Here is a 17,089-nt window from a genome sequence, read left to right as displayed (position 1 = left end):
AAGAGACGTCGTCCCAAGTAAAAGTGTTTGGTTATTTCATTGTAGGTTACTGGGGCGTCCCTGTTCGCCTCCAACTCATCGAGACGTGGTTGCCCGGGGGTGACGGCGCGGGAGCAAAGCCTTATATCGGCACCATTCTCCTACTTCAATGAGAGAGCTTTGGCTAGCGTTTCGTATGAAAGAATAAATTACTGTGCCTAAGTTTTTACTCATTCTATTTCAAAGATGAACGTTTACAATCTATGTTCACGACACCATCATTAAGGTAATGCTGAAGAAAGTGGCACCTTGTTATTTTTGTACACTTGTGAACTTCAAGTCGAGCGATACTACATATGAAAGTTCTACAGTCTATTTGCGCGTGCGCTAAAATATGAAGTTTGCGGTATCCGGTACATTATGTACCTGCATAAAAAGACGCGCATACAATGCTGGTTTCAGTGTCTGAAAGCGTCTCTGTAAAGTTCGCATACACATGAATAGCATATCAATTCTGTGGAAGCCCGCAAAGTGGAGGAAGGTTTATGGAAAAGAAAATTGTCGTCCAACCGACTCTACCATAAAGCTCCAAAGAAAAGGTGGTCTCCGAGTTGACGAATAATTCGTCCTCGTTCTGAGATCTAGCCTCCTAGATATCTCATATGGTGGCGCAATCGCTTCGGAAAGGCGTTGGCCCTGGGTTCGATTCCTAGACCAGGACGAATCTCTGTGGGACTATGAGGCTCTCGTTCTGTGAAATCGGTGTTCGTTTTCATGTCTACCTTCGTGTCACACAGTAATAAACGCGTCTTGTAGCGGCGTCTCCTAAATAATTAAATTTACGGCAGCTTCTTCATGCCTGCTCTGCTCGTGAAACTATTAAAGTACGCGTTCTTTCAGCCAGTTATGCCAATTTCTAAGTTTTGCACATAATGGCTATCGGGGCTGCTACGCCAGAAAGCTTGAGCGCCCACCATGGTCAGCTTCTTTGTAGCTATCTTAAAAAGCAGTTGATAACTACAAGACGACGTGCATCATTCTATTTGACAATAACTTTACCAGCATAAAGCAGGGCGACGCTGGTAAATAGACATCCAAAACATCAAATAGCAACTGTTTTTTATACCCGTCACACACGGGAACGCCAGTTTCCTTTGAACAAATGGACGCTAACCGGAAAGGCGTTTAGCCCAGGTGACACACGACAGAGGAGAACCTCCTTTCTTGCAAGGATCGCTTGCGTAAATCCGAACAACTTTATGGGCGTAACGGCATAGTCTCGCGCGCAGCCAATCAACACGGGAAAAGTTACCGAAAGCTTCATAGTCTTGGTGATAATTTTACAACTTCCAAAAATTTTTCTCACAGCGGACGCCCGATTCGTCTCACAGTGAACATTCATTCCAGCCGTACTTTCGAACGCATGCAACGGGCCCCGTTACAGATGTCGCCACCACCGCATCGCCGCACTCGCCTCTTGCGGTTTCTTCCGCATGTGTTTACGGCCATTGAGTTTCGTCGGAGCAGCGTGCCCGCTGTCGGCCGTATATCATGGACCCTTCAAATATGAACCCGGCAGAAGACCAGATTTGATGCTTCTGATGCTTTATGTGTTCTTCTTATGTGTTCTGAATTGACCGAATGCGCAATTTTTTAGCATTTTGTCAGTTTCAGTTTACACATGCATCACCTTCTGTTTCGCTGCGACGCTTACTTAAAGCATAGAAGCACCGCACCGTGTGTAACCACCCAAACAACTCTTCGCAATGTGTCCTTCAGCACAAAGTAAAGCGGTTTGCTTCGAAGAATTTCAGTTCGTCCGTGTGTAATGGGTATTACTTGCACTGTACACCGAAGCAAAAATGTATTGCCTGCAGACCAGCAAAAAGAAAAGAATGAAAAGATGTGCATAAACTAACCTGTACGACTTTTGCCTATCTCTCTGGGAATAAAACGTGGCTAATAATGGAGAGCAACGAGTCAAAAAGATGAACAAGAAAGTGTGACCGTGTAATTTAGCACGGCTGATATTCTGCAGCACGACGTACACTGTGGCGATTAATGAATACCGCGTACGACGATGACATGATGGTCAAGAAGGCGGTTGTCTTACCGTAAGAATTGGTGAGATGGGAACGAGAAAGCGCGCTGGGCTTCGTATGAACGTCATGTTCGCAACAGGTGCAAGAGCAGCAAGCAAAAGTATCTGAAACAAGACAGAGAGAGAGAGAGAGAGAGATGCAAGCAGCACGTTCATTCTCTAATTCACGCTCATACTCAAGACACAATATTAAATTTAAAGATAATTCCCTGTATGGGCGTCTTGCGCTGGAATTTGAGGTATAGTAGCGGCGCCTGGTGGCGGCGCACGAAACGTTATCTGGGTAGTACAAGCTTGGGTAGTATGGAGCCCTGGCTGTAGCGAAGCGCGTTTCTGGCCCGAGTTTTGCGTCGATTCACGCTTTTTTTTTTTTTTTTTGCCCTGTTGCGAGTGCGAAAAAGCTCGTCACTAATCAGAGACCACGCAATCCACGCTGCGAGCTCGCCGCAGCCTATAGTTAACGGACTCTACGTGAGACGTAATGCTGGAAGCAGAAGGAATCGGCGACGCCGATCCGGAGAGTCCTAGCTCATGAGCTGCAGCCTCGAAAAAGCGTCACCGTCGTTACTTCTGCGTCGTGGGCTGCCATGAACAAGAAGGCCTGAATCCCAACACCAGATTCTACCGTTTTCCTTAAAGGCCTAACGAAGCGGAGCGTCGGGCGCCCTGGATAGCTGCAGTTCGTCGCGCTGGTTAAGCGAAACTTCGCGCCATGCTGACTGCTTCACCTGTCTTGAAGCTTGCTTATCTGCGTTCTAAAATTCGGTTGTGCACCTACAGTCCCGACGGCAGACCGACATAGCAGCAGGCATGGCTGGTGATTCACGATTCAAGACCGTTGAGCACGTTGAGGCAGCGCAGCAAGGTAGTATTGATTGCCGCACATCGACGTTCGAGCGCTGTCATTAAAAGCTGCATCAAACGAGTAGCGCACGAGCTCGCGCTGCAGCGCTATTCGCACGTAAGTTACTGCGAGCTCATACGCATTGCATCAGTTATTTATCAGTTGCTAAAGGAACAGATGACCGCTACTACAGTGCAGGCATAACTACATCTCTAGCGGCATGCAGTCAGCAAAGATTGCAGGAGGCCCGCCGTTTCGCGGCATGTCGAAAGACCACTGCCGTCGCGGCGCGTACCGTCGTGCGTTCGAGCAGTTCCGTACACGTGACGTCTGCTTATCGCTGCTGTGAATTCATTTATACCAAGCATTTCCGCGCGTATGTGCGCCTGAATTTCGCAGCGTGCAAACATTACCTGAAGTTCAACTTCGTACACGACTCGCTTCACTTGCGATTGACACCGCGCTAAAGCTTCGCCGCGTATTTCTTGAACCGCGTACACGTATGCGGCGTTGCATAATTTATTAACTTTACGCAGCGTGCCACCCCTGAAAAAATCTTCGGCGCCCGATATTCGCCGCAAGCCGTGGTACAAAAAAACCGAAAGTGGCGGGTCCGTATTGGAAACGTGCTTTCCGAAGCAGACGACCGAGCTTGGTCGTACCCAGTTCAGAACAGAGGGCGCTTTTTAGCACCATTCTCGCAGCGCCCCCTGGGCAATGCAAGAGCCCCATACGCACTACTCAAATTCAGGAGTTTTATCCTTTGTACTAAACAAGCCCTTCCTATAGTTCCTCGTCGTGAGAAGATCATCTGACTTACAGCCAGTGATGCGAGAAAGGATACAAGGCAACGTGAAAACAATACCATTACGTTCCGTAAGAAGAGTTGTAATCTGGAAGACATCGCAATGCTTTCGCATTTATCCACGTAGGGATACCTAAGTGCCCTTGACTTCTTTTTCCAAGCTCAAAGAACCAGCATGTGTTTCCTTTGTAGTAGGTTGCTAGTACGAAGGATGCGAACTTTTAGTTTACATTCTTATTAAACCGGTACACTTGCAGAGGTAATGGTGGTATGTGCACCAGCGCTCTTTTTGTGTTGTGTTAGTGCTTTAGTGCGAGCTTGCGATGTTGTATATGCAGCACTTTCTTTTCTCGACAAAAGCACATGGGCTTGCAGATTAACAGCTGTTTGCTCACTAGGGTGTGTAGCAGCCGAAATTAGCACAAACACAAGTTTTCATTTCCGCGGATGGACATGGCCGCGCAGTTCGTATTCTACTGCAAAGCAGCTGATGTGCTTCCAATTGGCTTTATATTTCCGTCTGTTCTCCCTAGATATCAGTCTCTGGGAGCATCAGCTGGTCGTTTAGCTCGGATGTCACGGCCCTAAGGTACCAAGCTCATGGAGTTGAAACCATAATATATCTGGTCGCGAAACTGATGTAATGCCTAACCAGGAAATGCAATGCATAACACTGTTAAAGAGTTTGCTTTCAGAGAGTAGCAACAAAGTACTGAAGTAGTATTGACAGTAAAAGAATATAGCCAGGAAGCCCATTATGTAATGATTGTGTTGCTTGCATTCTTGATTTTATCTCTCACGTTGCACAGCATCTGATTCCAATGATAACCGCGATGCTGATAACGAGAGGCGAAAAAAATAGAAAACTTTTCAAAGATGGCTCAGCCATTTCCAAAACTAACAAGAGAAGACGTAGCTTTCATGTGGGAAAGCTAACAAGACGCCTTTGACGAATTAAGTAAACGCATGTAAACTTCTCCAATCCTTGCCAATTTTGATGAGACAGCCGAAGTTGAAGTTCACTCCGATGCGAGTAACGTCGGCGTCGGTGCCGTACCAGTCTAGCGGGAAAACGACCAGGAGAAAGTCATAGTTTATGCCAACCGTAAGCTCTCGAAAGTAGAGGCAAACTACTCGGCAAGCAAGAAAGAGTGTCTTGCAGTCATTTGGGTAATAAGAAATTTTCGACCCTACTTCTATGGTAGACTATTTAGAGCAGTCAGTGATCACCATTCGCTTTGCTGATTGGCGAATCTCAAGGATCCATCAGGACCACTAGCTAGATGAAGTCTTAGGCTGCAAGGCTTATTACTGTCCTATAAAGATCCGGGAGGAAACACACCGATGCCGACTGCCTCTCAGGCGCACCATTCGAGACAACTGTGTCAGATGAAGAAGACTTCCGGTTCCTTGGCACCGTTGACGCGTCACAAATTGTTCAACAACGAGATGACCCGAAATTGCGGCTACTTATTCAGCGACTGGTGGGACTTGACATTCAACTCCCGCGCTCTTCCTCTACAGGGCTCACCTTGTTCTGTCTGTGAGGAAGTCTCCTCTACAAGAGAAATTTCGAGCACAGCGAGGAAAAGCTTTTACTTGTCGCACCCACATCTATGCGCGAAGACATTTTCAATACATGTAACAATGAACTAACGTGTGTACAAATAGGCGTGAGCCTTACGTTCGCCAGGATACGCCTACAATACTACTGGGCCAAGTTATTAACATCAGTGCAGCACTATGTCAAGATGAATGCCAAAGGCGCAAGATTCCATCTATAAAACCAGCAGGCGTTCTCCATCCAATATATCCACCAAAAGCCCCATTCTAACAAGCCAATATCGACCTCCTTTGACCCTTCCAAGCATCAACTCTACGCAAAAAGTGAATAGTTGTGGCCACGAACTACCTGACCCGTTACGCAGAAACATATTTCCTGTACAGTACAACGGCTGCCGAAGTTGCAAATTTTTTTGTCAACAATATGGTACTCAGGTATGGCGCCCCCACCGTCATTACTACTGATAGTGGAACAGCCTTTACTACGGATCTAATGCAATCCTTAATGCGAATGACTCATACTGATCATAGAAGAACTACGGCGCATCAACCTCAGACAAACGCTTTAACTGAACTCAAGAAAACACAGGCTGACATGATTTCAATTATGTCTACGTTCAATACAGTCTGTGGGATGAAATTTTGCCGTATATCATCTTTGAATATAATACGGCCGTTCAAGAAACAGCACTAGTCACACCATCTGAATTTTTATTCAATCGAACAGTAACCACAACTTTAGATGCTATGTTGCCTTTAGATCAAGCAAACAACACCGACCTAGAGGATTTCTTGCAAAAAGCAGAGGAAGCACGACAGATGGCAAGGTACCGAATACGCCGCCAACAACTCGCCGGCTCCACCCGTGCAACTAGCGACGTAGTAAACTCAGTATCAGCCCCGTGACAAGATGTGGATATGGACCCTAGTGCGACGCCCTAGGCTGTCTGAAAAATTTCTCTGCCGATACTTGGGCCCTTGCGAAAGACTCCGTCATATAGGCGACGTAACTTACGAAGTGAAATCTGCTGAATAGGAGAGCCCAAGACGCCCTTACTCCAAGGGAGTTTTGCATGTTTCCCGCATGAAACCCTACCGCTAGAGGTCATGAAAGAAAAAATAAACTCGATAGGAACCCCTACTTTCTCTCAAGCATCGGGCCGATGTGCTAAGGAGGGGGATAATACCGCGATAACTTGGCCACATTGAAGTAGCGTGCTCATCGCCCACTGTGCGCGCCGTGCCGTGGTGTAGTTCAGTAACAGCAGGCAGCCATCATCGTGGTACAGGTAGGTGGTTGGACCCGGCTCGCATGCGCCACGCGCACGAGCAATCACGCGAGGAGAAAGTAGAAGACAGTTCGACGGCAGTGTGGAACGCTACTGACGGGCGTTTTCACAACAGCAGTGAGTTTTCGATTTATGGGCATAGGTTCGCCCTTATAAGTATTGACACGTGGACTTGTTTATCTTTCACGAGTGAGCGCTTTTCACAGTCGAACAAATCTTATCGCTCAGCGCGCGATATTTACGGAAAGTAAAAGCACCACTTTTTCTTATAGTAACCTGAGTTACTATAGGCCAGTGCGAATAGTACGCGTTTCGTTCCATTCGCTTCGGACGCGCCTTTCCTTTTTAAATTCTTTGCTCAGTGTACGTGGGACACCCTGTATATGTTGCGACTGCACGCAGCGCAGCCTACCGCTCAAGCGTGAAGCCGGCGCTGCGTTCAATAGGCAAATATTTACCAATACCCAGAACGAAATAGTTGTACGTTGCAGGTTTTCACCGTAACTGCCTGTTCACCACCACATACCCGTGTATTCGAAGAGTCACCAAGTCACTGCCCACCGTCTCGGCGCAAAGTCGACGGTGTTCATAACGCCGCTGCAGTTTAGCGTCTGCGGCATTCCGCATCTGGGCACGATCCCTCATTGCCCATTACCGATCGTGACGTCCGCATTCAAAGGGAAGCGCAATACAAGAATACATGTATATGAGATGCCAGTGCACGGGTTAATGCTTACGATTTTAGTCTATGTCGTCCAGTGAACCTGTCAGTGAGTCCAACTTCGACTTGCTTACTTTGTTGTTGTAGTGTGGCTTGTCAGCCAGCATCGCCCACGCGGCAGCGCTTCCCTGGGAGAATCCCACCAAGAATAGTTGTGGCCAGCCCGTGTGGTCCAACACGTAGTCCACCAGGGCGGGTAGGTCCAGCAGCCCCACTTCATCCAGGCTGAAAGCAGAGAGCGAAATGATAGGTTAGATACGCGGGAAGTTCCAGAAAAAGAGCATCGGCAAGCAGTTATAGCGAGCGAGACATTCTCTTCAGAGACTAATCGTAAATCGTGTGTCGTGGAGACTGAAAATATTGCATTATGGCTAACGCAATATGTTTTTGTAAATTATCTGCAGCTTCAGTGTATCCACCGTTTAAACAGTGCACCTCTAGCGGGTCTAGGCGGCTGACGTTACTGTGCGCGAAGCTAAGTTTATTCAACTTAAAAAATTACCTAATACACACAACTATACGCCTTTACAAGTTCAAACAAGCGTGGTTTATAACAAAGGCGGCAAGAGTTGCGATCTTATTCTAACCAAACACTCGACCACAGTTCCCAGCCTTTTACATAAATTTATTGAGGCCTCGCTTATGCGCGTGTCAATCTCTTGCGCAATAGAGGCCCAAAATTCTATTCTGTAGAGGCCGTCTCTATGTTTCGAAACAATGTTTGTTTCGATAAAACGTGGCCTAATTTAGTGTTACAACGTCTGCTCAGTAACCCGAAATTACTAGCTATCCGCTCTGGTGACGACAAATCCCCAGACATTCTATTGCTTGTGCTTCTATAGACAAATTGACAATTTTTGCTGCGCGCTGCCGCTGTTCCTTCGATTTCACATCAAATGTGTAGGGAATACACCCGACTTTAACCATACCCTATAAAGGGAAAGTGGCACCATCTAATTTTCCCGCAGTTGTAGTGTCTTTGGCAGGCGCTGAAGAAATACCTAAGGCGATGACGGAACAAAAGCACCTGGAGAGAGAACAAGGGAACTAAGCGCAATATCGTTTGATACGTAAATGACTGTTACCATGCACGAACCTTTCGTGGCAATGACTGTCGTTATAATGGAGCTCCCCATTCAAAAAAGGCGCAGTTTGTTCATCGATTGGGACCAGAGCGAATGCAACTATTCTACACAGCGCACGACATCGACACACATGAATGCGACGAAGACATCCGCGATTACAGAATCGCAGCAGACAGAAAGCGGTTAACGTAAAATATGTGTCAAATTTCTCGGAACTGAAAGGGATGTTAATCCGCCCCATCACCGTTAGGGAAAGCGAGCGATGCTACATGAGACTCTGCTGCGCGAATGCACTGAGTGGTGCCTCAAATCGACGAGCTAGTTTCAGTGGCATGTAGACACCAAATAAGCGCAAATACGATATTCCAATTACATAATGCAAACTATACTGGAAGTCTACATTAGTGCCGAAAACTAAACAATTTGAAGCCGCAGTTATATCAAGCCGTAAGTAATCATTCGAATCTGCGGTTAGAGCCGCCAAAGACGACGTAAAACGCATCAGTGGTTGTGATATCACCGTGACTACATTCCGCGTGCAAAGTTTAGTCAAGGGGCTCTATAACGTAAAGCTATTCCAAACTTTCCTATTCCAATTAAGCAATCAGCCCTCCGCTATAGGTCAAAAACTTTTTGCACCACTCCCCTTTCACCTGTCTGTCACGCGACGTCAAGAAACCCGCGATAGCCCCCCATCTGATATGACGTGTACACACTGATTATGCATGGTAGAACAGAACAAACGAAAAATAATTATTTCTCACACGGCACCTTTTTCGCAATAGATCTCGGCTATTGGTGAAAAGTTTATGGGCTGCTCCCACTTCACCTGCCTGTCACGCGACGTCGCAAAACCACGAAAACACACCACGTCAAAGTGACGTGTACGCGTTAAAGATTCATTAATATGCCGAAGAAAACAATTTTTTTCGGAATAGCCGCAAGTTGCCCCGTTCCGAAAGGAATATAACATGGCTCAATGCGTCAGCACAACGCGTCAGCAAAATGCGTCAACATTAGAATGCGCATGCGAACGAAAACGCATGCGAACGCGCATCGGCTTCCATCGGCTTCCGTCGGTTTCCTCGGGGCGTGGGTGAGGTGGAAAGAGCAAGGAGCAAAAGGGAAGTGACTGACGTGACAAGTCGAGAAGTGCAACGAAAGAGGAAGAGTAGGTGAGAAGGCATGTGAAAGAACGAGAGGATGCGCGGCGCCACGCGTTAGGGACCAATAGGAATACAAGTCGCGCATGACGTCGCGCTTTAGTGATCACAGCTTACAGACTGCCAGGGAATGGGAGGGAATCGCGTTGTGGCGCGCTGGCGTGGACTTGGAAGATAACCGGATATCCTGTGGTGTTCGAACAATTCGGACACATATTGTGTAGGTGCGCGTGTTTGAGCACAGTTTAATATGAATGCAGTGCCGTCAACAAGGCGGTATTGAAACATCGCGAAAGAAAAGCAAAAGCAATGCGACTGTGACGACAGCTCGACCCACAGGAAGTCCGTAAGGCTCGTTTGGCTGCATCAGCTTAATCGAAGAGGACAAAGCGGGCTACAGAGCCAGGGGAAGAATAATAATACCAGTAATTTAGTAGACAAAGTTACAAAGAAGCAGTGTACAAATCAGGCTTGCCACAGCCACATAGGGCTTGAGCGGCAGTACCTGGCAGGCAGCAGAAAGAACTGACAGTAATTGCAATTAACACAGTTTTCAAATTTGACTAGTTCATATAGAAAAAAATAAAGAAAGAAAAGGAAAGATCTCTAACCAAAGTAAAGCACCGAAAGAATGAGCACTTCTCTGTAGCGACTAATTGTCAGTTTGCTTGAGTGCCTATTGTATTTAGTTTAAGCGCGCAGGGTACTTTGAGGTAACTTATTAAAATTTATTGGAACATAGTCCGCTATTCGCTTGTCATATATTCTGCAACATCTGGGTACGAGGTGAGGATCCTCAGGCCGCAAACAACGTGCGGAAACGTACTTGACCTTGCAGTTACTTTCCCATAAAAGTCTACAGACAAAAATTTCCCTTAGTAGGTGATTTAAAGTCCAGCATAAAAAAGGTATTGAAAAGGTCACTTTTGGCACTAAGGTTTAATTCACAGCTGATTGGATTGAACAAACTTTAATAAAGGTCCTGCAGGGCGCACATCAGCGCGCAGTGGGCGTCTCCCACGCAGAGACCGACAGGAAGTACCTGGAGGCCCCTGCGCGAGCCTGCTGGACGGCCCATTGCTGGTCCTGTAGGAGCGAGCTTCGTAGGGTCTTCTCCCAGTTGTTGTAGGTAGAGTCGGGCGGAGCGTTTCTGCACTCCCAGAGCACGTGTGCGAGTGTCGCCGTGACCCCGCACGAGGGGCATGCATCGTCGGGGTAGACGTCCGGGTAAATGATATTTAACGTAGCGGGCTTGAGATAGGTACGGTTTTGTAACAAGCGTAGCGTTAGCGCGTGCGGCCTGTTTAGTTTGGGGTGTGGTGGCGGAAAGAGACATCGTCCCAACCAAAAGTGCTTAGTGGTTTCGTTGTACGTTACTGGGGCGTCCCTGGTCGCCTCCAACTCACCGAGACGCGGTTGCCCGGGAGTGACGGCGCGGTCGGTAAGCGTGCGCGCAGCGTCGTGGGCTGTCTCGTTGAGGTTGGGCGGGGCGCCCGGGAGCCGACGCAGGTGGGCGGGAAACCAAATGACGGTGTAGTGCTTGAGGGTGCTCGGATCAGCGCCGCGGAGGACGCGTAACGTCTGGTCAGAGACGACTGATCTCTCGCATGCTTTGATGGTCGGTCTCGAGTCGCTGCTTGTCTTGCGCTTGTCGTCGAGCATTGCCAGGACTATGGCCACTTGCTGCGCCACCTCGGGGTCGCGTGTGAGTACCCTGGCGACGTTTAGGGTCCGCGGCGAGGACGAGACCGCTACCGCGGCGAAGGCTCGGTTGCATCGGTAGGCGGCGGCGTCCACAAAAGCGACGTCGTCTGCTTTCTTGTTTATGCGTTTGTGGAATGCGGTCGCCCGGGCTAGGCGCCTGCCTCGATTGCGTTCTGGATGTGCCTTTCGCGGAATGGGTGCGATCGTGATCAGGTCACGGAGCTCGCGGGGAACCGGCGTAAACTCCGGCGGATCCTGGGTTTTCGGGGAAGTAGCCGATCTCGCGCAAGATGTGACGGCCCGACTTGGTCATCGTCAGTGGTATCATCTGCGCTCTCTCCTGAGCCTCGGCGATCTCTTCGAGCGTATTGTGCACCCCGAGCTCCAGAAGTCGATATGTCGGCGTGGTGATCAGGAGCCCGAGGGCCCACTTCACTACCTTTCGTATGAGTGTATTGAGCTTGTCACACTCCGAATGTTTCTACATGTGCATTGCTGTGACGTAGGTAAAGTGACGTAGGACGAACGCGTGTACGAGGCACAGCAGATTGTCTTCTTTGAGGCCGTGGTGACGGTTGGCCACTGTGCGTACGAGTCGTATCGCGTTGTCCGCCTTAGTCGTCAGCTTGTGGACCATTTGGATGTTTCATCCTCCCGCCTCGATTATCATTCCCAGTAGTGGGATGGAGTCAACCCTGGGGATTGGGCGACCGTCTGGTGCAGACGATGATGTTGCTGTCGGTCGGAGGTTTCCACCCCTTAGGCCTTTAGCCTTGTCGTTTTGGACAATACAACAACAGCTCCGATTTGGCGGAGGAGCCCTTGAGACCCATGCGGTCGAGGTAGGACTCGGCGGTTTCGACTGCCTCCTGCAGGGCGGATTCAATAAAGTCGTCCGACCCCGTGGAGCACCAGATGGTGATGTCGTCCTCGTATGCCATATGGTTGAGGCTTTGTATCTTTGAGAGGCGTTCGGAGAACCCGATCATCACCAGGCTGAACAGCGTCGGCGAGAGGACGTAGCCCTAGGGGGTGCCATGCTGTCCGAGGTCGACTTCTTCCCACGTGAGGTCTCCGGCACGGAGCACGGCCTTGCGACAGGTTAGGAAGGAGCGTACGAACTCGTAGAACCGGCGCCCGGCTCTACGTCCGCGATCGCCTTAATTATTGCCCAGTGCTCGATGTTGTCGAACGCCTTCTCCAGATCAAGGCCGAGTATGGTGCGGGTGCCCCAAATGGTCCCGGCGTCTATGATCTGGTGTTTCAGGAGAAGCATCGTATCCTGCGTCGATAGTCCGGTTCGGAAGCCGATCATGTGGTGTGTAAAACAGTCCTGGTCTTCGAGATACCGACCGACTCAGTTGAGTACGTCATGCTCGGCCACTTTACTCACGCATGACCTGACGAGATGGGGCGAAGGTTATCGACGCCAGGCACCTTGCCCGGTTTTGGAATGAGGATAGTCTGGGCGAGTTTCCAGGCGTCAGGTAACTCGCCCCGCCCCACACGTCATTGATGGCGCCCGGGAGGTACACTACCGAGGGGTCGTCTACGTTTCGCAGGAGCTTGTTGGTTATGCCATCAGGGCCTGTGGTGCAACGGCCGTTCAGCGTGCCTCTCCGACGGAAAATTCGGCGTCGAGGAGGGTGTTGTCGGTACCTGTTTATTGGGGATCTATGTTCGGTGGGCCTGTGGGTATCGGCAGGTACTTATGCACAACGGTCTTGACGATGTCATCCGGTGAAGCAGTGCTTTTGACCTGGTGAACGACTTTGGCGAGCGAGTGGCGCTGGTTCGTGCAGGTGTTGGTGTCGTCGAGCAGGTGTTTGAGGAGGTTCCACGTTTTCCCTTTGCGGATTTGTCCGCCGACCGTGTTACAGACCTCGTCCCACTGCTGTTTGGATATGGTGCTGCGGTGTTCCGTTATGTTCTTCTTTAGTTTTGCAATGCGTTTGCGGAGCCTGCGGTTGAGACGCTGGCCCTTCAATCGTGTCAGTGGAGACTGTTTGGCCTCGAGCATGTGGGCGAGGCGGCTGTCCATCTTCTCAGTTGGCGTATCCGTGCTGAATGTTCTCGTGGCCTTACCGACGTCGGCCTTGAGCTGAGACGTGAGGCGCAAGTCTTGCGAAAGAGGTCCCAGTCGAGCCACGTGTACGACTTGGGCTACCTGACGATGGTGGCTAAGTGCACAGCCTGTATGAAATGGTCGCTGCCCAGATCCTCCGCAAGATTGGACCAGCGGGCATCGACTGTGTTCTTTACGAAGCAAAGATCCGGGGTGGTGTCTCTGTGCGTGGACGTGCCGATGCGGGTAGGGAACACCTTGTCCGTCATTAGGGTGAGATCCAAGTCGTTCGCATGCTGCCACAGCGCTGTACCCTTGGGGGTATCATACACGTAACCCCAGGTGCGATGCGCAGCGTTAAAGTCGCCAGCTATCAAGAGCGGGTTTGAGCCTGCAAGACGGATGGCTCTCTGGAATAGGCGTCGGGAACGTTGACTCTTGTCTACCGCTGCTGTACATGCAGACGATCTACACACTTTGTCGGGACGCGTCACTTGGGAGAATCTCAGTCTTCACGTTGTCCACCTCGGACGTGCCGAGGTCGTGCGCGAGGCAGGTGAGCTTTTTAGAGAATAACGTGGTGGTACCACGTCATCTCGCGAGGCCGGGTAACCACTGGTAACCGATGAACGTGACGGTGTGTGTGACAGTTTCTTGCAGTAGGATTACGTGGGGCTCGGCATTGTGGTTGCGTAAGTATTGCTGCAGGGTGGTTTTCCGCGCAGTGAAACTGCTGCAGTTTCACTGCCAGATGCGAAATACTTCATCTGGCCTGGCCATCTATGATTGTGGGGGTCGGCCTGGGCGCCCGACGGTTGGAAGGGGGGCGCGTGTGGGGATGGATTGGGCGCGGGGTGTTGTGGCGAGGCCGGCTTACCAGCGGCAATGGCGGGGGCTACGATGTTTTCGAGATGATGTTCGACTGTCCGCAACCGATTACCGTGGGCTGTCAGAGTGGACTGTACGTGGGCCATATTCTCTCCGAGAAAGTGGAGGCTCTTTAATTGCCGGCAACGCACTTTTGATCTCGCCTAACTCGGGTTCCAGTTCTGGTAGGGCGCGAGTGACCGCGCGTTTCTTGAGTGCGGTCTCGCCGTCGGCGCTACCAGCCCTAACAGGATGCGGCGGTGGTGACGGGGCTACTGCCTTGGCGGCTCACTCGGCGGCGAGCATAAGGGCTGCGCGCGCGCCCCTGTCCTTTTGTAGTTCGGCAATGGCGGCCGTAAGTTTGAGGATTGTTTCTTTCATAGCAGCGTTTTCTCGTTTGAGTAACGCTATCTCGGAGGTGTTAGTGTGTGTGTCGTGCTCTGGGAGTGAGACCGACCTTACCTGTTATGTGGTGTAATTTCTTCTTCCCGGGACGACGCCTGTCCAGGTGAGGGCGCCTCGTTTCTTGTTGCTTGTTGCTGCTGCCGGCGAGCTTGACAATCGTTGGCACGTGGTTCCGCAGTGGGATCCAAAAGGGAGACGGAACGCGACCGGGGCCCGTACTTGGAGCCAGAAATGGAGCGGTCCCGAGATGCGCCGCGCGGCGCACCACGGGAGCGGGCCCAGGGTCGGCTTCGAGACGTCGATGTCCGCCTGGAGTGGCTCCGGGATCGGCCCCTGGATCTGGACGTGGATCGGTTGTTGTCAGCGGCCCGGGCACCTTCAGGGAGGTGCGGGTAGTCGTCTTCGGTGGTAGCGATGGCGGACTTCGGCATTGTAGTACAGTCGTCGCCGTTCCTCGTCGAGCGTGCTCTCACCCATCACCATCGTCGCACCACGTATGGAATATGGTAGCGTTCTTCGCAGGCTTTGTCGGCAGTGAGATGGCCGCCGCATAGCTTACATTTGGGTGAAGAGTGGTGCTCCCGAGTGGGGTTCGGGGCACCACAGCCTCGGCAGATAACGTCCCCGGTATTCGGCACACGTCCGCACGATGACCGAGACGACCGCAGGCGTAACATATATCGACCTGTCTGCGTTATAGCGTGCGGTGCATGAGAACCGATCGATAGCGCACAATATTGGGCACTCGATGGCCGTCGAATGCCACGATTACTGCGGTGGTGGTGCCCATGCGCGTGGCGGCCAATGCCAGTGGATTTCTGTCATGACGATTTTCGAGTCGACGTCCGTCGGCCCGTATTGCACGGGGACCCCGCGGATGACTCCCTTGCAAGTGAACTGAGGTGCCGCTTCATAGGCGCTAATTTCGTGGGCAACACCTTGGATGCAAATTTGCTTTCCTCGCACGTAGCGGCTAGCATTTCGTTTGAGCGGGGTGCTTGCCACTAAGATAGTTGTTGAGGCAGTGTGCCCAAGAAGGGTTGCGGCGGGCCGAGGCCGGCGGAGATGGAAATGACGTCGGCAACCACCGCAGGGCCAACCCTTGTTATGTTAAGTCCCCCGCGAGGCCTTATAATAATACGGATATCATCTTTTGGCAATGGCGGCATTCTGCTCGCGCGGATGATGGTGCTTTTAACGTTTTCACGGCCGCGGGTTCCTCCACGTTTCAACACGCCATATGGTGGAGCAGGGTTAACGCTCTCACGTTTGGCTGCGGCGTGGCGAGACATGGCAGTCTGCCAGCCTTGATCCGGAGTGATCTCCTCCAGGGCAATGTCCTCCCCGGCCACTTGGTATTCCATATCTGAACACAAAGATTGCTGCCAAAGCGCGGCGGTGACGACGTAGAAGAGACAGCAACGCGCCAGAAGCAGCGCCGCGCTAGCGTGCGCTCGCCACGTCGGATTAGAGGCTCCCCTCGTCAGTGCTAGCGAGGCAGTGGCCGAGCGACGGTGGTAAAACCACTGTAGAAGGTAGAGATAAACCCTCACAGTGTCCAAGAAAGTGTCCACAGAGTCCTTGCAACTTCACGAAGCCGTTGCTCGTAAAAATTTCCGTGCAATCGTGAAACATCTCCACGAAAACAATGGCATTTGTAGCTGAGGTCTTGTTTTTTTTTAACATAGAGCGATGACTAGGGTTAACCCTAGTGTACCAACGAATTGCGCAAGGACCATATGCTGTTATACCGTATCTTAATGCACTATATCCCAAAGCATGTACAACAACTTTTCGAACAGAGAGGGGGATACGCATGATAGCGCAGTAAGTCGTTTACATACATAACCTAAATGGGAGTTCCAGGAACTATCACTGTTGAAACACACCGAGGCATTTTAGAGAAATCACGTAATTTAAAGGTTTACGCAGACACGGAGAACGCCTTGAACTGCGTAGAACAAACGGATAATCAATGTCTAGTTTTTAAGAAGACGCTGAAAACAAGTTAGTTTTGCCTTAGGCCTAATAAATGACTAAGTTAACAGAGAACCAGTTCATAGCCTTCGTCGTCGCTGCTTGTGAGGAAGTAACAGCATGCATATAGTTAGCTGACTGAGCTATAGTGACAGTACCATCTGCGTGCTGACACAATCTAACAGTAACCATACCAGCAAGGTCATTCACATAAACATGATACCACAGTTGTCCGACTATAGAGCCTTGGGAGACACCGAACATTATTCAGAAAGAAATAGCTCTTAGCCGGCCCGAGTGAAACATGCTGGTGGCTGTGATACAGAAAGCTTTTCGGGAGCGTCCACAATGTGCCACGAAAAGCTCACATGGAAAGCTTGGTTAACAAAATGCCATGAGTCACGCTGTCGAATGTCTAGCTGACGTTAAGGATTAATCACAGTACCTGATTACTCTCGAATGATAAGTTTAACACGTCACAGAGATCTTCATGAAGCGCTTGAAGATCTGGAATGAAACTG

At 50.4% G+C, this 17,089-nt stretch overlaps 1 protein-coding gene across 1 annotated transcript in view; it reads right to left on the bottom strand.

The window, feature by feature from the left end:
- Positions 1–17,089, bottom strand: part of LOC140213425 (lipase 3-like) — a 41,040-nt gene that overhangs the window by 13,604 nt on the left and 10,347 nt on the right. Inside the window, exons 4-5 of the mRNA XM_072284646.1 lie at positions 7,377–7,527; positions 2,093–2,185 (exon numbers count right to left, since the gene is read on the bottom strand). Coding sequence (XP_072140747.1) covers positions 2,093–2,185; positions 7,377–7,527 — 244 coding nt within the window. The remainder of the gene's footprint in view (positions 1–2,092; positions 2,186–7,376; positions 7,528–17,089) is intronic.

The sequence above is a fragment of the Dermacentor andersoni genome, chromosome 10 (genome assembly GCF_023375885.2).
Source record: "Dermacentor andersoni chromosome 10, qqDerAnde1_hic_scaffold, whole genome shotgun sequence".
In the NCBI taxonomy this organism is placed as follows: Eukaryota; Metazoa; Arthropoda; class Arachnida; order Ixodida; family Ixodidae; genus Dermacentor; species Dermacentor andersoni.
Note: the sequence above shows the minus strand (reverse complement) of the source record. Positions and strands in the feature narration are given on the sequence as shown.